Source organism: Pseudorasbora parva, chromosome 6 (genome assembly GCF_024679245.1).
Source record: "Pseudorasbora parva isolate DD20220531a chromosome 6, ASM2467924v1, whole genome shotgun sequence".
NCBI classification, from domain to species: domain Eukaryota; kingdom Metazoa; phylum Chordata; class Actinopteri; order Cypriniformes; family Gobionidae; genus Pseudorasbora; species Pseudorasbora parva.
This window is the reverse complement of record NC_090177.1, coordinates 34,487,915-34,505,507: the sequence shown is the minus strand read 5'-3', so window position 1 is coordinate 34,505,507 and position 17,593 is coordinate 34,487,915. Positions and strand designations below refer to the sequence as shown.

The following is a 17,593-nucleotide window of genomic DNA, read 5'->3' as shown; positions in this document are numbered from 1 at the left end:
CATTGTCTTGTCTGAATTGTCACTCGTTGTCTTCGGGTGCTCCTCATGTGTATTTTAACACTTATATTGCGTAGACATTTTTCCTGAAAAAGTTGAATGCATGATTTTTTTATGTGCGTTGCAATGCACTTTGCTTGTATGCCATTTAGAAGTACTGTAAAATTAAAAGGCTTTAATGTTTCATTTCATACCAGGAAATGATGATCTGGGAAAAGTCATGTGCTACTTTGAAGACATATCAGTCGGAATAGGAAATGTAAAATGATCTATCGTTAAACAAGATAGATGCTCGGTGAAATGATAAGTCGTCAACAAAGCAATTAAATGTGTTGATGTAGCCAAAGCTGTGAACCCGACGGGAATTCTCTGAGACTCGGCTTCATTTAGAGGAGAGCGACCCACACAAACTCCCCGAGACAAACGCTATCGTAATCAGCTTGTCTCTTCCATATGCCATAAGCATCCTGAGGCCCTTACAAACATCTGCCACTACAAGCTTCTCAAGCCACATTTTTCAGCATTTCTCTTTCTTTTTTTAAAAAAACATTCAGAGAAAAACAAAACTCTGCCATTATTTATGACAACACTGTTATTTCAAAATGTTAACTTTAACATTCCTTAAAATTAGCCAATAAATTACATTATTTGGATTCTTTCTACTGCACAGCATTTAAATATATACAAATATAAATATGATATGTTAGGTTACTTTTTTATAGTTTCTTTGTTTCTGTGTAATTATATATTTAAGTACTGAGTACTTAGGTATCAGTACCTATTGACAGAAATGAGAGAGGGAGGGTGAAATGCGAGGGAGGATTTTTCAGGCGGGACTTTTTACTGCCGTACATTATAGTTCTCCTTTTTAATCCGCTTAGAAAAGCGCCATGTTTTATTTTGTGTCATCATACTAGGTCGTTCAACTATTCGTGTAAAAGTATTTAAATAGGGGAAACGTGGAGGTGTTTGGTCACTTCTAACTGTGGGCTAAGCTAAATGCTATCAGATCGTCACCGCGCGTCAGAGCGATTAAGAGCACACACTGAGACGAGAGAGGTATGTATCAACTCGTTTTAGTTAAGGGAATAACATAGTTTAATATGAAAAAGCGGTGGAGTATCCCTTTAAGCTAACTAAAATCCCACCTGAATAGGGCTTTACACAATGTACTGTGTTTCGCCTGCCGGAAAGTGATGATTTTGTTCTCTTCGGCTCACTTGATGGAAGTGTGCATTATTTGCAAATGTTTTATGCTATTTTCCAATTTGTGCATAAGTTAAATTTGCAACTTTGGAGAGAAACCTAGCTAATGTGTCATACACTGGGGCCAAAGTTTCCATATGTCACATATTGGTGGCTGCAAAGATCGCACAGTGTATGAAATGCAATAGCAAAACCGTTACTTGGAAACATGCAGGACAATACAGGAACTCATAATAGCTTTACTACAAAAACAAAAACAATACTGGACAAAACACTGAGGAAACTAAGGGCTTACTAAAAGCACAATAGGATTTAAGAGTGAACATAACAATCTTCATTTCACTTACTTCATTGACCAGATGAAGATGACTGACATCATAAGTTATAACCATAATTAAACTAGACTATACCTGTTCTATCTCAATGCTCATATATATATATATTTTCCAGCACTGTAGGCATCAGTGTCCAGCTCCAGTTCGAACTCAATTCCTGACAGTTTCTGTGCATTTTTGCTACCCACCTGAAGTGTAAAACATGCTATAAAAATGATCTGTGGGGTATTTTAAATTGAAACTTAAAGGGGGGGTGAAACACTCAGTTTCAGTCAGTGTCATGTCAATCTTGAGTACCTATAGAGTAGCATTGCATCCTGCATATCTCCGAAAAGTCTTTATTTTTTTTATAATTATATAAGAAAGATGCGCTGTTCCGAGTCTTTCCGGAAAAAGCCGAGCGGGTGGGGGCGTGTCGTGTGAGCGGAGCTAAATAATGACGTGTGCAGCAGCGCGCTGCTATTGTGTTGAGTCGAGTGCGTCATCCCTAACAGCGGGAAAAAAACTTTATTCAAAATAAAAATATGGCTTTTAATCAGATACAGCCATACATCTATGATCCGGAATCAGACCCAGAGGCTGCAGTTGAACAGGAGCAGCAGCAAAAACGACTAGAGCAGGACGTCTCTATGTGGTACAAGTTATACACTAACTATATAATATGCTTAGCGGCTTGTGTTATTTACATATTTATACTTGAATTATATCGTCGTATTTTTGTCTTTGAAGGTGTACATGTGGGAAGTGCAGTTGTGCACGTGTGTTTGTGTGTTTACGCGTGGTTTGTGTAGACAATAAGCGGACCGGTTTTGCACAGCAGGATTAGTTAGTGTTTACATAGAAAGACACGGAATAGTAGCGCATTTGAATGAAGAAGCGTGCTTATTTAGTTCAACATATTTCCCCCCTCTTTGTGTATTGTTGTTTGGAGTGCTTTTACAATACACAAACATAAAGTTACACATATAGTGGCCAGCTAAAGAAATGTACACGCACTACACATCGCATGCTCCATTGATCAATTAGCTATACGTGATCATGTTTGGGCTACTTGATGAGCATAGGCAAAAACACAGACATTTGAAGCAGTCTCACTCACCCTTCTAACGTTGGGACTGCTCCATCCTTCAGCATTAGGCGATCGGGAAAATCCGGCGTCGAGCTGGGCCTTGTTTATGAAACAGTCGGCACCGAAATGCAGCGAACAGATATAAACATTTGCGCAACTCAGTTGCTGATCCGAAAAAGCAAATTACATCCACTGTTGCCTTAACGCGGGGTTTTGGGGAATCTGTGCAGGACTGTCTTGGTCTGGCAACCAAAAACGCACTTTTTGATGTCATTGTTAATTGTGCACATTACCTGTGCAGCGCAGCCAACGAGCCAGCGCTTTGATGGGCATAGCCTGTTGCTTTCGCTCTCTCCCTCGCTCTCTTTCACGCTCTTCCGGTAGAATTGTCCGTAAGGCCCATACAAGGAAATTCCGCCCCCGTTAACGTCAAAGGGGACGCATGATCTCAAAAAACTTGCCGAAACTTATGACTAACCGGAAGTAGTATTTTTGACAAAGAAATACTCCCATCAAACGTCCACCTTAACTTTTGAAACTTTGTCTATGTTTAGTATGGGATTCCAAGTCTTTAACAGTGTAAAAAGATCAGTATGCATGAAACAGCATTTCATCCCCCCTTTAACATAAACACTCTGGGGACATCAGAGACTTATTTTACATCTTGTAAAAGGGGGCATAATAGGTCCCCTTTAACTACTGGAAACATACTTTTCTACTGAAATCGAGTTGTTTAGAAGTTGTCCCTTTCTCTGGTCTCTCTTTCCATTCTAAATGTTATTTATAGGTGGGTGTCAGTGATCAGGTCTCTTCACCAGATACTGTGCGGCAAATAACACACATTCTCCAGTCATTCTGGCTTTCAGCAGTTTTGGCACTGTGTCATTTGATGTCACGGCAGCACAAGCCATGCCACCTGTTCCTCTCCTCAAATCTTGATTGTCCATTGTTCAGTGACTGTTATTGTTCGTTCCATCATACTTATATATATATATTTTAACGTTCATTTTCATATGCTCTTTCTCGTCAGATTGAACAAGGCTATCATTGATTGCCCAGGCCGGAAGAAATGCGTCTCTAAATTGCAATCAGAGTTTTTTTTTTTTTTTTTTTTATCCCTACAAACTGATTGCATTTCAAAAAATAAATAAATAAATCATTCAGTGTTTCCAGTCAGCTGCTACAGTTATAATGTATTCTGATATGATCTCATTTTATCTAGTCCTTTTTGTTTCTGCCCTTGATGAAAATATCCTTCCTGCATTTTTCTCTGATAACACTCTGCTGGTGACAGATAAGAAATATAGCAAACCATGATGTTCTTAAGAGTTATGTTAATTGCTAGCACTAGACAACTTCCACTCAAACAACATCTGGGCGGTCTGTCTCCCTTCGAGTATGAATGATGGCTTGCTGCACTTCTGAATATTAAGAATGTTTGGTTTCTGAAGCATTTTGTTGAAAAGTATGCACTAGTCAAATTACAATTTAAACAATATTAGCACAGATCCAAAGCTGTTTTTTTTTTTTTTTTTTTTTTTTGCTCAAGCCAAATGAGCGGCTGTCAAGTGCAATGATGTGTACACTGTAAAAAACAGGCAAATTTTGAACTTTTGCAGTATAATCGACTTGGATGTTTAAGTTATTTCAACTTAAATTATGTTAAACTGACTTTAAAAAATGAGTTACATCTTGTATAACTCGTAAAAACAAGTTTAAAATTTCTTAGCTTATTTTGATGAGTTAAAACAATGTAAAAACATATGTTGTCATAACTTATTGAACATATAATATTTTACAGTGTAAGTGAGTGTTTTGGGGGTTTTACTTTCAGTAGTGTTCATTACAGCTGGAATTGTAGGTACGTTTTTGGAGTCTGGCAAAACATTTTTCTAATGAGATTATTTTAGTAGGAATGGATGTCAGTTAAATGTAAAATTGGTTAAATGAGGCAAAATACTAGCCTAGAAATCTACATTATCACATGAACCTAAATCCAATTTGCAGCCAGAGCAGGCAACTACTAGTGTGCTTGGGAGCTGGAAAAAACAAACTCTAGTCAGGCCAATCACATCGTGTATAGAGTAAGTGGGCGGGCTTAACATAATGACGGCAGAGTTGCGATGGTTCTGCGTGCTTCTAGTAAACACAGAACTGGCGAACGGCGGTCTTTCGAACCAGCTTTGGCCGCGACTCTGGAAGACTTGGAGTTAAGCTTTTCTTTGAGAAAAGAACAAAGAACGGCACTGAAGTCATTCTTAAAAAAGGAAGATGTGCTCTGAGTTTTGCCGACCAGATACGGTGGTTGATTGGTTGGTTGTTGCGCTATCCTATTGCGTTCAGAGGGAATTTGAAAGACAGCTGTTTATCTCACCCTCGGATTGAGCCCTGGTGTGTTCCCAGACCCAATATCTTGATGTGAGTCATTTTAGCAAAAGAAACAATACATAACAACATCATTTTGTCAAACAGTAAAGTAGATATTAGCTATTTGTATTAGCCATTGTATTAGCGCTTTTGAATAAGTTAAACTTTTAATACTTTGTGATTCTTTTGTTTCAAATCGGTGTTATCAAACTGGCCAAGGCAAATAATTTCAGAAAATTAGGCTTTGTTAAGTTATCGAAATTTCACTGGTTTGGCACCAGAGGCCGTTGATCTTAAGTTAAACCCTGTAACAGTGTCAAGCAGTCTTAAACGCTACAGAGCTATTGGTTCAAAAGTTTAAAAAATCTCAGTTTCTCCCATCACTATTTTGAATGGCCTATTCTCTACATACAGTGCTGCTTGAAAGTTTGTGAACCCCATGCAGAATCTGTGAAAATGTGAATAATTTTAACTAAATAAGAGAGATTATGCAAAATGCATGTTTTTTTGTATTTTGTACTGTCCTGCATATATTCTACAAGACAAAAAAAATTGCTGAATTTATTATAATGACCCCATTCTAAAGTTTATGAACCAATGATTCTTAATACTGTGTCGTTTCCTGGATGATCCATGGCTGTTTGTTTTGGGGTTTTTTGGTCGTTCTTGAGTCTCTTGTTTGTCCTGATCAGTTAAACTGCTTAAGGTCCTTAAAAAAATTCTCCAGGTCCTGCAGATTTTTTAGCTTTCCAGCATTTTTTGCATATTTGAACCCTCTCTAACAGTGACTGTATGATTTGGAGATGGATTTATTTATTTTTAATTTATTTTTAAGTATCAAGGTAAATGTCTTCCATGAAAAAGTATCTTTACATTTACTGTTGTTTCTGAAGGGCAGTACCAAATATATATATATATATATGACATCCATGGAATCTTTCCATTGCACAAAAGGTTCTTTATAGTGGAAAACAGTTCTTTAGATCATTCAAATATTCTTCAAACTCACTTTTGGTGCCTTTATTTTTAAGAGTGTACCTTTAGTAACAGCCTTCACAACTAAAATGTGCACATGATACATGGTTAAATAGAGTTTTTTAAAGTTTGGAAATCTCCCTCATAAGATGCACATTAGAGTGGATAACATGGATGTCCTGAGGGATCTAATAGATTAGAAAGTAAAGCCAGGGATAGTGAGTAAATGTCTAACAACAAAGATCCTGTGATGCACATCCCTTCTCTATATTTATTTCCTGCAATCACATGAATAATTGATGCTCTTTTTCATCCTCCGGTCTCTTTTCTCTCTTTACAGCTTCCTTCGGCAACATTTCTTAGCTCACTATCCTCTTGGCAGCTCTCTCGTCTTCCCGACAGATACAAGAGGCCTTGTTCCTGCTACAGACAGTCAGAGAGAGAGAGAATCTGCCTGACGGTGGAGCTGCGGAGGAGACTGTTAACTCCACACCAATTTAACAGACAGGACCATCTTTTTATGCAGAACTGGATGTGGTTTCAAAGGACAAAGTCGGACTCTAAAACTGTAATATAGTGATAAGATTCAAGTCTCACCTCATCTCTACAAAACCTAGAGCACCAAGCTCTGTCAGACAAGAGCAAGCTTATGGAATGGATCAAGACCTCTGAAAACGTTGAGCTCGGATCCAAATCTGACCTTGAACAGCTCGCCCAAAATGGACATAGATGGAGCGGTGAATAAATGCTGTTTCTACATGTGTGGGAACAGACGATTCCTCCTCCTACCTCTCACGATAGATTGTATCACTCCATTTGCAGATGTAAGAAAGAGAATTAGATGTAGAATAGGGCATGAAGTTTGATTATCCAATATTTTCCCATTCTTGACATCTACAACAGGCTAAAGGGACGTTCTCACTGACAAAAACAATGACTACATGATCTGAAACTGGATATTAATGACAATTTGTTTAAAACTAAACAATTGATTGTTAATTGTACCAGATGTGTACACTTAAAAACCAACCATCATTTTTCTTTCCTTCTCAGGATGGCTTTCTATGTTGTTCCTGCCGTTACCTTCATGGGTGCAAAGTTATATTTTTGATTTCAGTGTCATTTTGAAATCTTGCACACAATGTATATGTTCAGGTTTTCTCCTAATATACAAAGAATCAGAATATGAATATACCTTTACTCTAGGAGTTACAGTATGTGTCTAGATCATTGTCACTGTAGAAGTCCCAGTTGTCCTCGTTTACAAAGCAATAATGTAAATCTCTGCCACATGTTTGCATGGCTAGACCTGTTAGAGACTGTTTTTAAAGCAGCTACCTTACAATCAGAAACTTTAGGTCTGCAACACACTATACGCGCTCTAATGCTTCTACTCTAGATCAATTTGGTGTTGCGTTCCAAGATTATGAAATTCGTAGCACTGCAAGAGTCAGTTTTCTCTTTCAGGTCAACTATTGTAATGGGGGAGCAGTAGATTGAAGAGAACACCAAATAGTTGTTGGGTTTCATGGGATCGGTGTGTTTAATCATGTTGGGTGGTTGTTGGGTCAGTATGAACAAGGCAGTTGTGTTTTCCAACATACTAAATCCAAAAGTCCAACTTTAAATGTTTGAATTGTTGCTGGCTGTGGGAACTAGCCTTTTGAGAAATGAGGTTTGTTATCACCAAGAACACAAGAAGGCATGTTAAGTATTTACTATATTTCCTCTAGTATGTTAAAGGACCTTTTGTGGAGAGAATGTACTGGAATTTCTTTCCATTTTGTGATTTTGCCACTAGTGCGGTAAAATCCTGAACGCTCCACTTCACTGTGATGCGGTCGCATGTTTGTTTAGGAGGCTCGAATGTTTGTCTGCTTTCAGAGGGGCAGAGTTACAGTAAAATCTCCTTTTTGCAAAGCAGTTATACTCTCTGAGTGCTCGTCTGACGCTCATGACACCAGTCATTGTTCGTTTGCACAGTGTACTCAAAGCTGACGGAAATCTGGCCACGTGACACTAAGCAATTCAGTCCATCCAGGTTAAAAGTGTTTATGCGGGGCTGACAGGCCAGAAATCTCTCTGAAATTGATGTGACATGAAAGATGGTTTTCCAGAGTTTTTTGCTGATTCCTGCATCCTGACACACAAGCCTTTTTCTCTCCGGACATGCATTGGGTTTCTTTTAAATCTTGTTATGCAAAAATGAGGGAAATGAACATCGTTTATGTAATGACCTGCTACCAATGTGATTATACGAGGCACGGTGTGGCAAAGGCATATGTATGTGTGTGTTTTGGAATAAATATTAAAAACATTATGATTTTAAGTTTCTCTTTCACAATTGTTTGAAACAACTATGGCCATCAAAATGCGAAGTAAAGCATATTAAAGGTGCACTATGTAACTTTTCCGTCTGCTAGATGCACCTATTCAAAATAAAGGCGTAGTTTGATGACGCCAAGTTTGAGCTCAGAATCTTGGGACATGTGGTCTTCACCTCACAGCTGGTGGAAAAGAATCGGGATAGGACTCGGGCAAAAATCATTCTAATAGATGTGATTATTAACGTTACTGTAGTGTGACGCAGAGCAGGACCGAGTGTTGAGGAGCTGAGCAAGGCCGCTGGAGCGATTGTTACACAAACACACGGCTCGCGAACACCGGGACATTTTAGGACGGGACACAGTCGCCGGCACTATTTCCACTTTTCTGGTCATGAGTATGAAGTAACTCAGAGGATCCTCCAGTCTGAGCTCCAGTTCAGCTCTGTTGAAACAAGATGAAACAAGGATCAGTATAAATGTATCATATTAGATACATTTAAGTGTGTTTAAAATGATGTTCTGACGTTACTCTGTGCGTTCGCTCAGCTGCTGCTGTGACACTTGTTCACACTGCTAAGAGGAAAGCGCTTTTTGGAAACCGAGAGTAACGCAGATATGACGCAACCGACAGGCGACTCCCTCAGACGTCCCGGTTCATTGGTTAAAATAGCAATTTTCTCACAATTTACAAATAGTTGGAAACATTTGGGATATTGTAAGAACAAAATATATAACATTGGCCTAGTGGTATTTGAATATTTTACTGCAAAATACTACATAGTGCACCTTTATATATATATATATATATATATATATATATATATATATATATATATATATATATATATATATATATATATGCATGCATATAAATGTTAAATCTTAAATATAAATGACTACATTTATTTGATCCAAAATACTGTTAAAACATGAATTGTCATCTGTGTTTACCTTGTTTCATCTTAGTTTGAGTTTTCCCTTGTATTTTTGTAAATAAAAGTGACTGTTGCAAATAGATCCTGCTTCTACACTCCCTTCCTGCAACCAGTCATGACAGAAGAAACTAACTCATTTGATGGATCTAGCAGCAGTACAGATCCTCCATCTCTCACAGGGGGATCGCTCCCTCGAGGTCCACACTCAGATCTGGAACGACATAGATCTGCCTCACCTCATTCGTTATCCTGATGAAAGCTTCAAAGACTCAATGCCCAGATGAAAACAGGCCTGCCTGGAGATGGTACTTGAGGTGAGTTTTGTGAGGATGTGGACTGGGTGGCTTTTCACTGTGCATCCCCCTGTATGTGAGAGGTCCCAGCCCTACAGCACCCATGAGTACAAGTACTTATAGAAATATTTACTCAAAGTAAAAGTACAAGTACTAATATGAATAGTTACTTGAGTAAGAGTAAAAAAGTATCCAATAAAAAAACGATTCAAGTAGTTATTTAGTTAATTTGTATCATACACTCACCTAAAGGATTATTAGGAGCACCATACTGTGTTTGACCACCTTTCACCGTCAGAACTGCCTTAATTCTTCGTGGCATTGATTCAACAAGGTGCTGAAAGCGTTCTTTAGAAATGTTGGCACATATTGATAGGATAGCATCTTGCAGTTGATCGAGATTTGTGGGATGCACATCCAGGGCATGAATCTCCCGTTCCACCACATCCCAAAGATGCTCTATTGGGTTGAGATCTGGTGACTGTGGGGGCCATTTTAGTACAGTGATCTCATTGTCATGTTCAAGAAAACAATTTGAAATGATTTGAGTTTTGTGACATGGTGCATTATCCTGCTGGAAGCAGCCATCAGAGGATGGGTACATGGTGGTCATAAAGGGATGGACATGGTCAAAAACAATGCTCAGGTAGGCCGTGGCATTTAAACGATGCCCAATTGGCACTAAGGGGCCTAAAGTGTGCCAAGAAAAAATCCCCCACACCATTACACCACCACCACCACCAGCAGCCTGCACAGTGGTAACAAGGCATGATGGATCCATGCTCTCATTATGTTTACGCCAAATTCTGACTCAACAGAAATCGAGACTCATCAGACCAGGCAACATTTTTCTAGTCTTCAACAGTCCAATTTTGGTGAGCTTGTGCAAATTGTAGCCTCTTTTTCCTATTTGTAGTGGAGATGAGTGGTACCCGGTGGGGTCTTCTGCTGTTGTAGCCCATCCGCCTCAAGGTTGTGCGTGTTGTGGCTTCACAAATGCTTTGCTGCATACCTCGGTTGTAACGAGTGGTTATTTCAGTCAAAGTTGCTCTTCTGTCAGCTTGAATCAGTCGGCCCATTCTCCTCTGACCTCTAGCATCAACAAGGCATTTTCGCCCACAGGACTGCCGCATACTGGATGTTTTTCCCTTTTCACAGCATTCTTTGTAAACCCTAGAAATGGTTGCGCGTGTAAATCCCAGTAACTGAGCAGATTGTGAAAAACTCAGACCGGCCCGTCTGGCACCAACAACCATGCCACGCTAAAAAATGGCTTAAATCACCTTTCTTTCCCATTCTGACATTCAGTTTGGAGTTCAGGAGATTGTCTTGACCAGGACCTCACCCCTAAATGCATTGAAGCAACTGCCATGCGATTGGTTGATTAGATAATTGCATTAATGAGAAACTGAACAGGGGTTCCTAATAATCCTTTAGGTGAGTGTACATAGCCTATATAACAACAATACAATAACATTTTACTATTTATATAGATATTGAATGTAAATTGTTATCATTATCATAATTAGATATCTTTGAAACAAACACAAAAGAGACAAGCTTATTTCTGGCATCTGTAACCCAAAAATCATTGCACATCCTTTAACATTTTGGATTATTAGAAAATGTTGAAAAGTGAACCTGCAGAGTAAACTGTAATTAAACTGTGTAGTAATCAATTAAAAAGGAATTTATACCTGTATAATATTATACTGGACCAGCGGTTTGGAAAATGGATGGATGGATGATTGATTCAGCTGCGGGCGCCATTCCAGACGTGGGAATTCATTCAGCGCAACTCCCACAGTGCATTATGAGTATTCTCTAGCCGTTGAGCATACATCAGTTTGAACAATCGTTATTGCGGTGCATTGTGGGATAGAATAAGTGCACTCAATAACGTCCAGTATGGTTTCGGACAACACTACAAATGGCTGTTAAAAAACATTGTTTTGTTAACAAATGAAAACACTGCTAATGCCCCATATTTTCTGTTTTGATGAACGCTTCAGTTTAATACAGCCTGTTCTTTACTGTTGTAACAACAACGACTCATGAGTTTAATGTCTCGGGGAATAATTAACTCAAAAGGGATTTAATATTCAATATTCATGAATTTATGAATATTATTTGCCAGTTGTTCATTACGTATTAAAATTTTCCGATAGGGAAAATTGTTTAATTAAATACAAGTAACCCTTTATGAAATTGCTTGAAATTATCCTACTAAGTTTGTCCTGCAAATTAGTTATAGACTTTTCAAATCAATTCTCAATAATGGATTACTGCTTTACGAGCGCATGAGAAACATTAACTTTACTGATCAGGACAAGTTCAATATTTCAAATGGTCATACAGTTTACTTTACTAACATGGTAGCATAAGCAGTTAGGTAACGTTTAGATCGCAAGTTTCATTGACTTTGTGTATGTGGCAGAATAACAGATTCAACTCATTAAATGCCCTTTGGAGGTTTAATAAACACAGACTAAAAATAACATTACAATTCACACAGAAAGTACATACTAAATATGCATCACGAGAGTAGAAGTATAGATATTAACGAAAGAATACATAAAAGAGAATAATGAATAGACTGAAGTTAGAGAGAGATAAAAGAGAGAGAGAGAGACAAAGAGAGGGAGAGAGAGAGAGACAAAGAGAGTGGGGGAGGGTAAGAAACAGCTTTCCTTCACTTCAACAAATACGACCTTCACGGAGTTAATTTATCCCAACGGGAGAATAACACACCCTCTTTACAGCAGTAAGAATAAGAATACTTGCATTCTTTTTGGTTTCGTTTTGGCTTCTCGCTTGTGTGCGTATGTGTCTCTGCGTGTCTGCGTGTCCGGCGGTCCTTTCCGAGGTTGGGAGGGAAGCGGCTGTTTGCTTTAGCGATGCTTCGTGTTCTTGAAGATCGGATTGTAGAAGAGAAGATTTTTGGAAGGGCTGAGGCCTGCTTGGAGGGCCTGCATTGGTGGCATGGCTTAAGTGCCAGCCCCCCCCCCCCCCCCCCCCCCCCCCCCCCCGTGGGTGTTGGAGAAGTAAGAGCCAGAGAGTTTCGGAGAAGAGAAGAGAGCAAGAGAGGGCAGAGCCTGTCTTCACTGGTCTTTTTTAAGGTCTGGAAATAGTCCCACCCTCCAGGGTTAGACTTAACCAATGAGAGTGTTGGGATTTCCCGGCGGGAAATTCCTCAGCAGATTTTATTGCCCTTTGTTTGAAAGTTCGACTCAGTGGGTCTCTGAGTCTTCATACTATAATTAATGCAACAAACACACACTGCATTTTCTGAATAAGTGATATACATGGAAGTGTAAGTCGTGAAGTGAGCATTAATTTGATAGGAGACATGACATATATGAGGTTATCTGAACTAGTAATTTGTTAAGACAAAGATAAAAAGATGCAAAATACCATACAGAATAAACATTTTACAAGACAGTTATGTGTTTACATATACACTCTAAAAAATAATTCAGTGGCTTAGTAAATATCACAGTAATAATTAACTTTATTAACTTAATAAAATCTCTCAATATCATTTACTTGATGGTTTTAGTTAAACATACCAAAATAATTGACTAAAAATCCAACAGTTAATTTTGTCGAAAATTTATAGTTATATTTAAGTTTTTTTCACTAAAATAATTTAGTATTCAAATAACCAATTATTTATTTTAAATATACTTAATACATTTGTGAAATTTATTTCAAAATATTTGAGAATGGAGAATTAAACCGAACTGTTTCCAGAACCACAAATATTACTTAATTAAAATCAAGATTATTAATATTTAACACACACTGAAGAAATTGAGTAAATTTACTGGATTAAAACAATGCACCCCTCCCCCACCCTCTGACGCAACGACAGCTCGACGGTTGAGTGAGTGCGGATATTTGAATTCTCCTCAGTCACCAAAGCAGTTTCTTCTTCTCAGCGTCGCAGAATTGGGGCATTTCATCAGTAAAATTCAGGTTTGTATGTTTTGTTTTATCTATATAATCATTACTGTGCTTAAAGGCATTTTATTTCATTCAAAACAACATACAGGGACAGTGTGAGTGACCTTAAGTTAACATGTGGCGTTGGTCTTTGAAATGCCTGCTGTGTTGCTCAAAACACACAACCTCTTTATTCGTAAAGATAATGAATACAATGAATTTGGATGATAAAATCTTATTAACTGGGCACTGTTTGTTTATTGTCAGGTTATGGAGTCTGGCGCCTCGCAGCATCTTTCAGCTACGAATGAAACGCAGGACAGCGGTCTCAAGTTCAAAGTCCACCCGCAGACCGCTAACGTTAGTCCATCTCAGGCTCGAGAAACAGCGCTGATACGGTGGAAATGGGATAACAAACCGGTTGATTTCACTTGAATTACTTTTAAATGTTTAATTTTTACTTCTAAAATGTTTTTTTACATGAGTTTAAATGTTGTAAAATAACTGTTATTCTTTACATGTCAAAACAGTAATATATGCTGCTGTAACGTTATTGCTGTACTCGTCGACAATAAAGGCCATTTATGTCATGTATAACTTTGTTTGTGTGGACTGTGGAGTATTTTACAAAGGTTTAGAGGAAATTAAAGTTATACTATACAAGTTAGTAATACTCATAAATAAAAACAGTTAATATTAGTCATAAATATTGGTTTTTAAATGCTTTTTACCCAATTTTTTCTACTCAATTGAATTTGTTAATGTAACAAATGCAGTTACTCAGATCTACTTAATTTTTTTACTTACATTTACTCAGTTCATATGGTGTCTATAATTGATTTCACTGCTTTAAAATTTACTCAATTTTTTTAGTGTAAAAATGTTTCACCAAAAAAATTGAGTAAATCATAGTATTAGTTTTTAGAGTGTAATGTCCTGGGGTGCATGTTCATTTATAGATGGTTTGTCTATAATTTGAGGCAAAAGCTCTGTGTCTTAAACTCTTTGTGTATAAGACTTCATGTGGCCACATTCTTTCCGGCCATAAAACACCTTATCAGATGGTTTCCAGGGTGACTGAAGAATCTCCCTCTGTTGTGTTGGGGGAAGGTCTGTCCATCAGCACACAGCTTTCACAACATATTTGTTAAATGTAACTGGCGATTGTGTGTTTGATTCGCCTGAGTCGCTACATAATCCCCCCCTTTCGCTAGTTGTTGTCCCTCCTATGGACAACAACGAGCGATATCAAAGATTCAGGAAGATCAGACACACCATAGCCATGTTAGGCTCCAGTTGTTTGTGTCTCCTGAAGTGATGGTCGTTCCACGGCAGATAAGGCAGACAGTAGCCCAGTTCAGGTCTCTGTGCTTGTGCAGCAGGTGTCGAGGCAGCAGGTGCCCTGACGGTGCGTCACCTGTCATCCAGAAGTCCGTTTGTGTGGTGCAGGTGTGCTGTGGGCTTTCTGCAGCCCTGGGTGGAACCATGTTCCTCGCAATGGCCAGTCAGTCCTTTAGGTCTCCTGCCTAGGAAGATGGACTGTGCATCTTGACACTTTTATGTCCTATGCTGACTAGGAACTTTTCCAGAGGGTGCCTCGCATTGTGGCCAGGCTGGGTGCCTTCTGGTGATCCACTTTGGTTTCTCTGTTTCAAAGTTCAAAGTCATTGGGGTTTTGAGAATCCCTTCAGAGGCGGCCTTGTGTTCGTTTAAGGCCTTCTTTCTCAAATCACATGCATGACATAGTGTGGGGCTTGGCAGTATTGCCTACAAGGTGACTAACTGGTGTTGGAGGAGAAGGTTCTTGAAGCTGGTGTAAGGTTAGGCAGAGGGCTTGGGCTCCTCCCCCCCTTTGCGTTTGTGTGCAGGGCTGGAGGAGCTTGCGCTGCTGATGTGAAGTTCAGGAGAGTACGTCTTTCTTTTGAGGATTCATTTGCAGTTGGTGATCAGCAGTCCAGGTTGCTCTCTCAGAACGATGCCCGAGGTTGGACCCGGTGTGATGATGTCTGGTGGTGGCTGGCCTCTGATTGTCTGGAGGCACAGGAGCATGATCACTGCCGCGTTTCTTAGGCATTTCCAGATCTGTTGCATGGCCTCAGTAGTGAAGTGGATGCCTCTGTCTGAGTTGATTCTCAGTGGCAATCTTGACAGGAAAAAGATGTGATTCATCAGGTGGTATGCCGTGGTCTGGGCGGTGTCGTTGGGTGCTGGTTGACACTCCACCCACTTGGTAAACTGGCACACCACTGTGAGAAAGTACTTTTTGCCTTTTGTGGACCTGGGCAGGGGTTCTACCCGGTCGATTTGTAGGTTTGACCATGGGAACGTGGTCCCTCTGTGTTGCAGTGGGGCTCTGTGGTTCGGGTTTGCTGGTTGGAACCGGCAGCGAACTAGCCATTCTCTAACATACTCTGCCGCATCTTGATGCATCCCAGGCCCATATGCCACCTGTTTCAGTGTGTCATACGTGGCTCTGGTGCCGTGGTGTCCCGCACATCGTGTGTTGTGGGCGTACATTAGCATCACCCCCCTTTGCGACCGTGGCACTACAAGCTGTGGCGCTGTGTTGCCATCGGGTGCACACCAGAGAATGTTGTCCATAATACGCATCATGTGTCTGGAGTTATGTAGATGCTTGTGGCTAGAGTCATCAATGAGCTCAGAGTCAGTGATAGGGCGGTTGGAGGGGTCTGAGAGGAGGTCAAGAATTGTCTTTATTGCAGTGTCAGAGGCTCGCATATCCGCAATATCGTTGTTGGAAATTTGCGGAGTTAGCGATAGCAGCTGCAAGGCCGGCATTGTAGCCGGTGTCGATCGCTTGCTGTGGGTTAGCACTGCAACAATGGGGCTGGATGTGGGGTTCGGGGGTGCCCACATGTCGCCGTGTGGTGTGTTTTTACTGATTGTATTGCACAGTGGTAGACTTTTGGTTGAGTTGTCTGCCCACAGTGCAGGGATACTGTTCGTTGTGACAATGTCATTCAGCTGTAGGTCATTCATGACCTGGGGGCAGAAGGCATCAGAGTCTTTGGATAGCTGAAATGTGCAAAGTAGCGAACTTGAACTTGGTTTTGGGGCTGAGGCTGTGTTGTCACAGTGTGCTGCAGGGGGTCCCGTGGCCTTTGTGACATGGCAGTCTGGCTCTGTGGGAGTTCCCGTGACCTCTGTGACTTGACAGTCTTGTTCAGACGATGTGTGTGTCTGAAGGGGCAGAGGGTCACGCACTTGAGCCCAGACTTTCAGCTGTTTGAAGTCCAGTACGGGTTCGAAGCGGTCCAGCAGGTCTTTTCCGATGAGAAACGGATAAGTGTTCATAGGGGAGATATAGACTGGGTGTATCAGCCTCATAGGTCCAATTGTCAGGTGGATGGAAGCTACGTGCTTGAGCTGGATGTCGTTTTGGCTATACGACTGCACATTTAGCTTACAAGTGTGAAGGGTAAGGGTGCGATTTTTCCTCTGTGCTTCAAATCTGAGTCTTTCAAACAGTTGGGCGGATATAAGCGTGAGGTCGGAGCCAGTGTCAACTAGGGCTTCGAGCTTAAATTCCCTTTCCATAGTGATAGTCAGATAGAGTTTTTGAGCCATCCCCTTCTCGATTAGGTTTCCCAGGAGTCTTGGTGTGGGGACCTGTGTGTTGCTTGATAAGCCGTCTGGATATGTGTCAAGTGACTCATTATGCGTGCAAACAATCAAAACAGCGCATTTTGGTACGCTGGGCTGCGCCATGATACTGTCTTGATTAGAGGCTGTTGCTGTCAGCTGTCGTGTGGGTGTGCTGCTGACATGTGGGGGTGCAACAGTTAGTACACTAGTCCGTGGTTGGGGAACAGTGTTCAGGATGGATGATTCAGTTGCAGGAAGGGCGGGAAGGTTGATTTCAGGTATCATGTCTAGTCGTGCTGTACCTGGTCCGTCCTTCTTGTCTTCCTTGTGAGGTTTCTGTCGGAGGAGCTCTTTCAGGATCTTTATGAGCTCTGTAACTTCAGAAGCAGCTACACTGTCTTTGCCAGACGTGGGTTCAGGTCTGGGCCTACCATTGTCCCGTCGAGAGTGGCCTCTTCGCTGGCTTTTTGGGCGAGGCGGGTCCCAGGATCCTTCAGAGCGATCGCTCTGGTACCGTGGACGGTCGCCATTATGACCA

The 17,593-nt window shown here is 40.4% G+C and overlaps 1 protein-coding gene across 3 annotated transcripts in view; it reads left to right on the top strand.

Annotated features, from left to right (window-relative positions):
- The window catches only part of samd10b (sterile alpha motif domain containing 10b), a 92,502-nt gene extending 84,230 nt beyond the window's left edge, over positions 1-8,272 (top strand). For all 3 annotated transcript variants that reach the window (XM_067446771.1, XM_067446773.1, XM_067446772.1), the window contains one exon: positions 6,290-8,272. In XM_067446771.1, coding sequence (XP_067302872.1) covers positions 6,290-6,407 — 118 coding nt within the window. In that variant the 3' untranslated portion in view covers positions 6,408-8,272. The remainder of the gene's footprint in view (positions 1-6,289) is intronic.
- Positions 8,273-17,593: the final 9,321 nt, after the last annotated feature.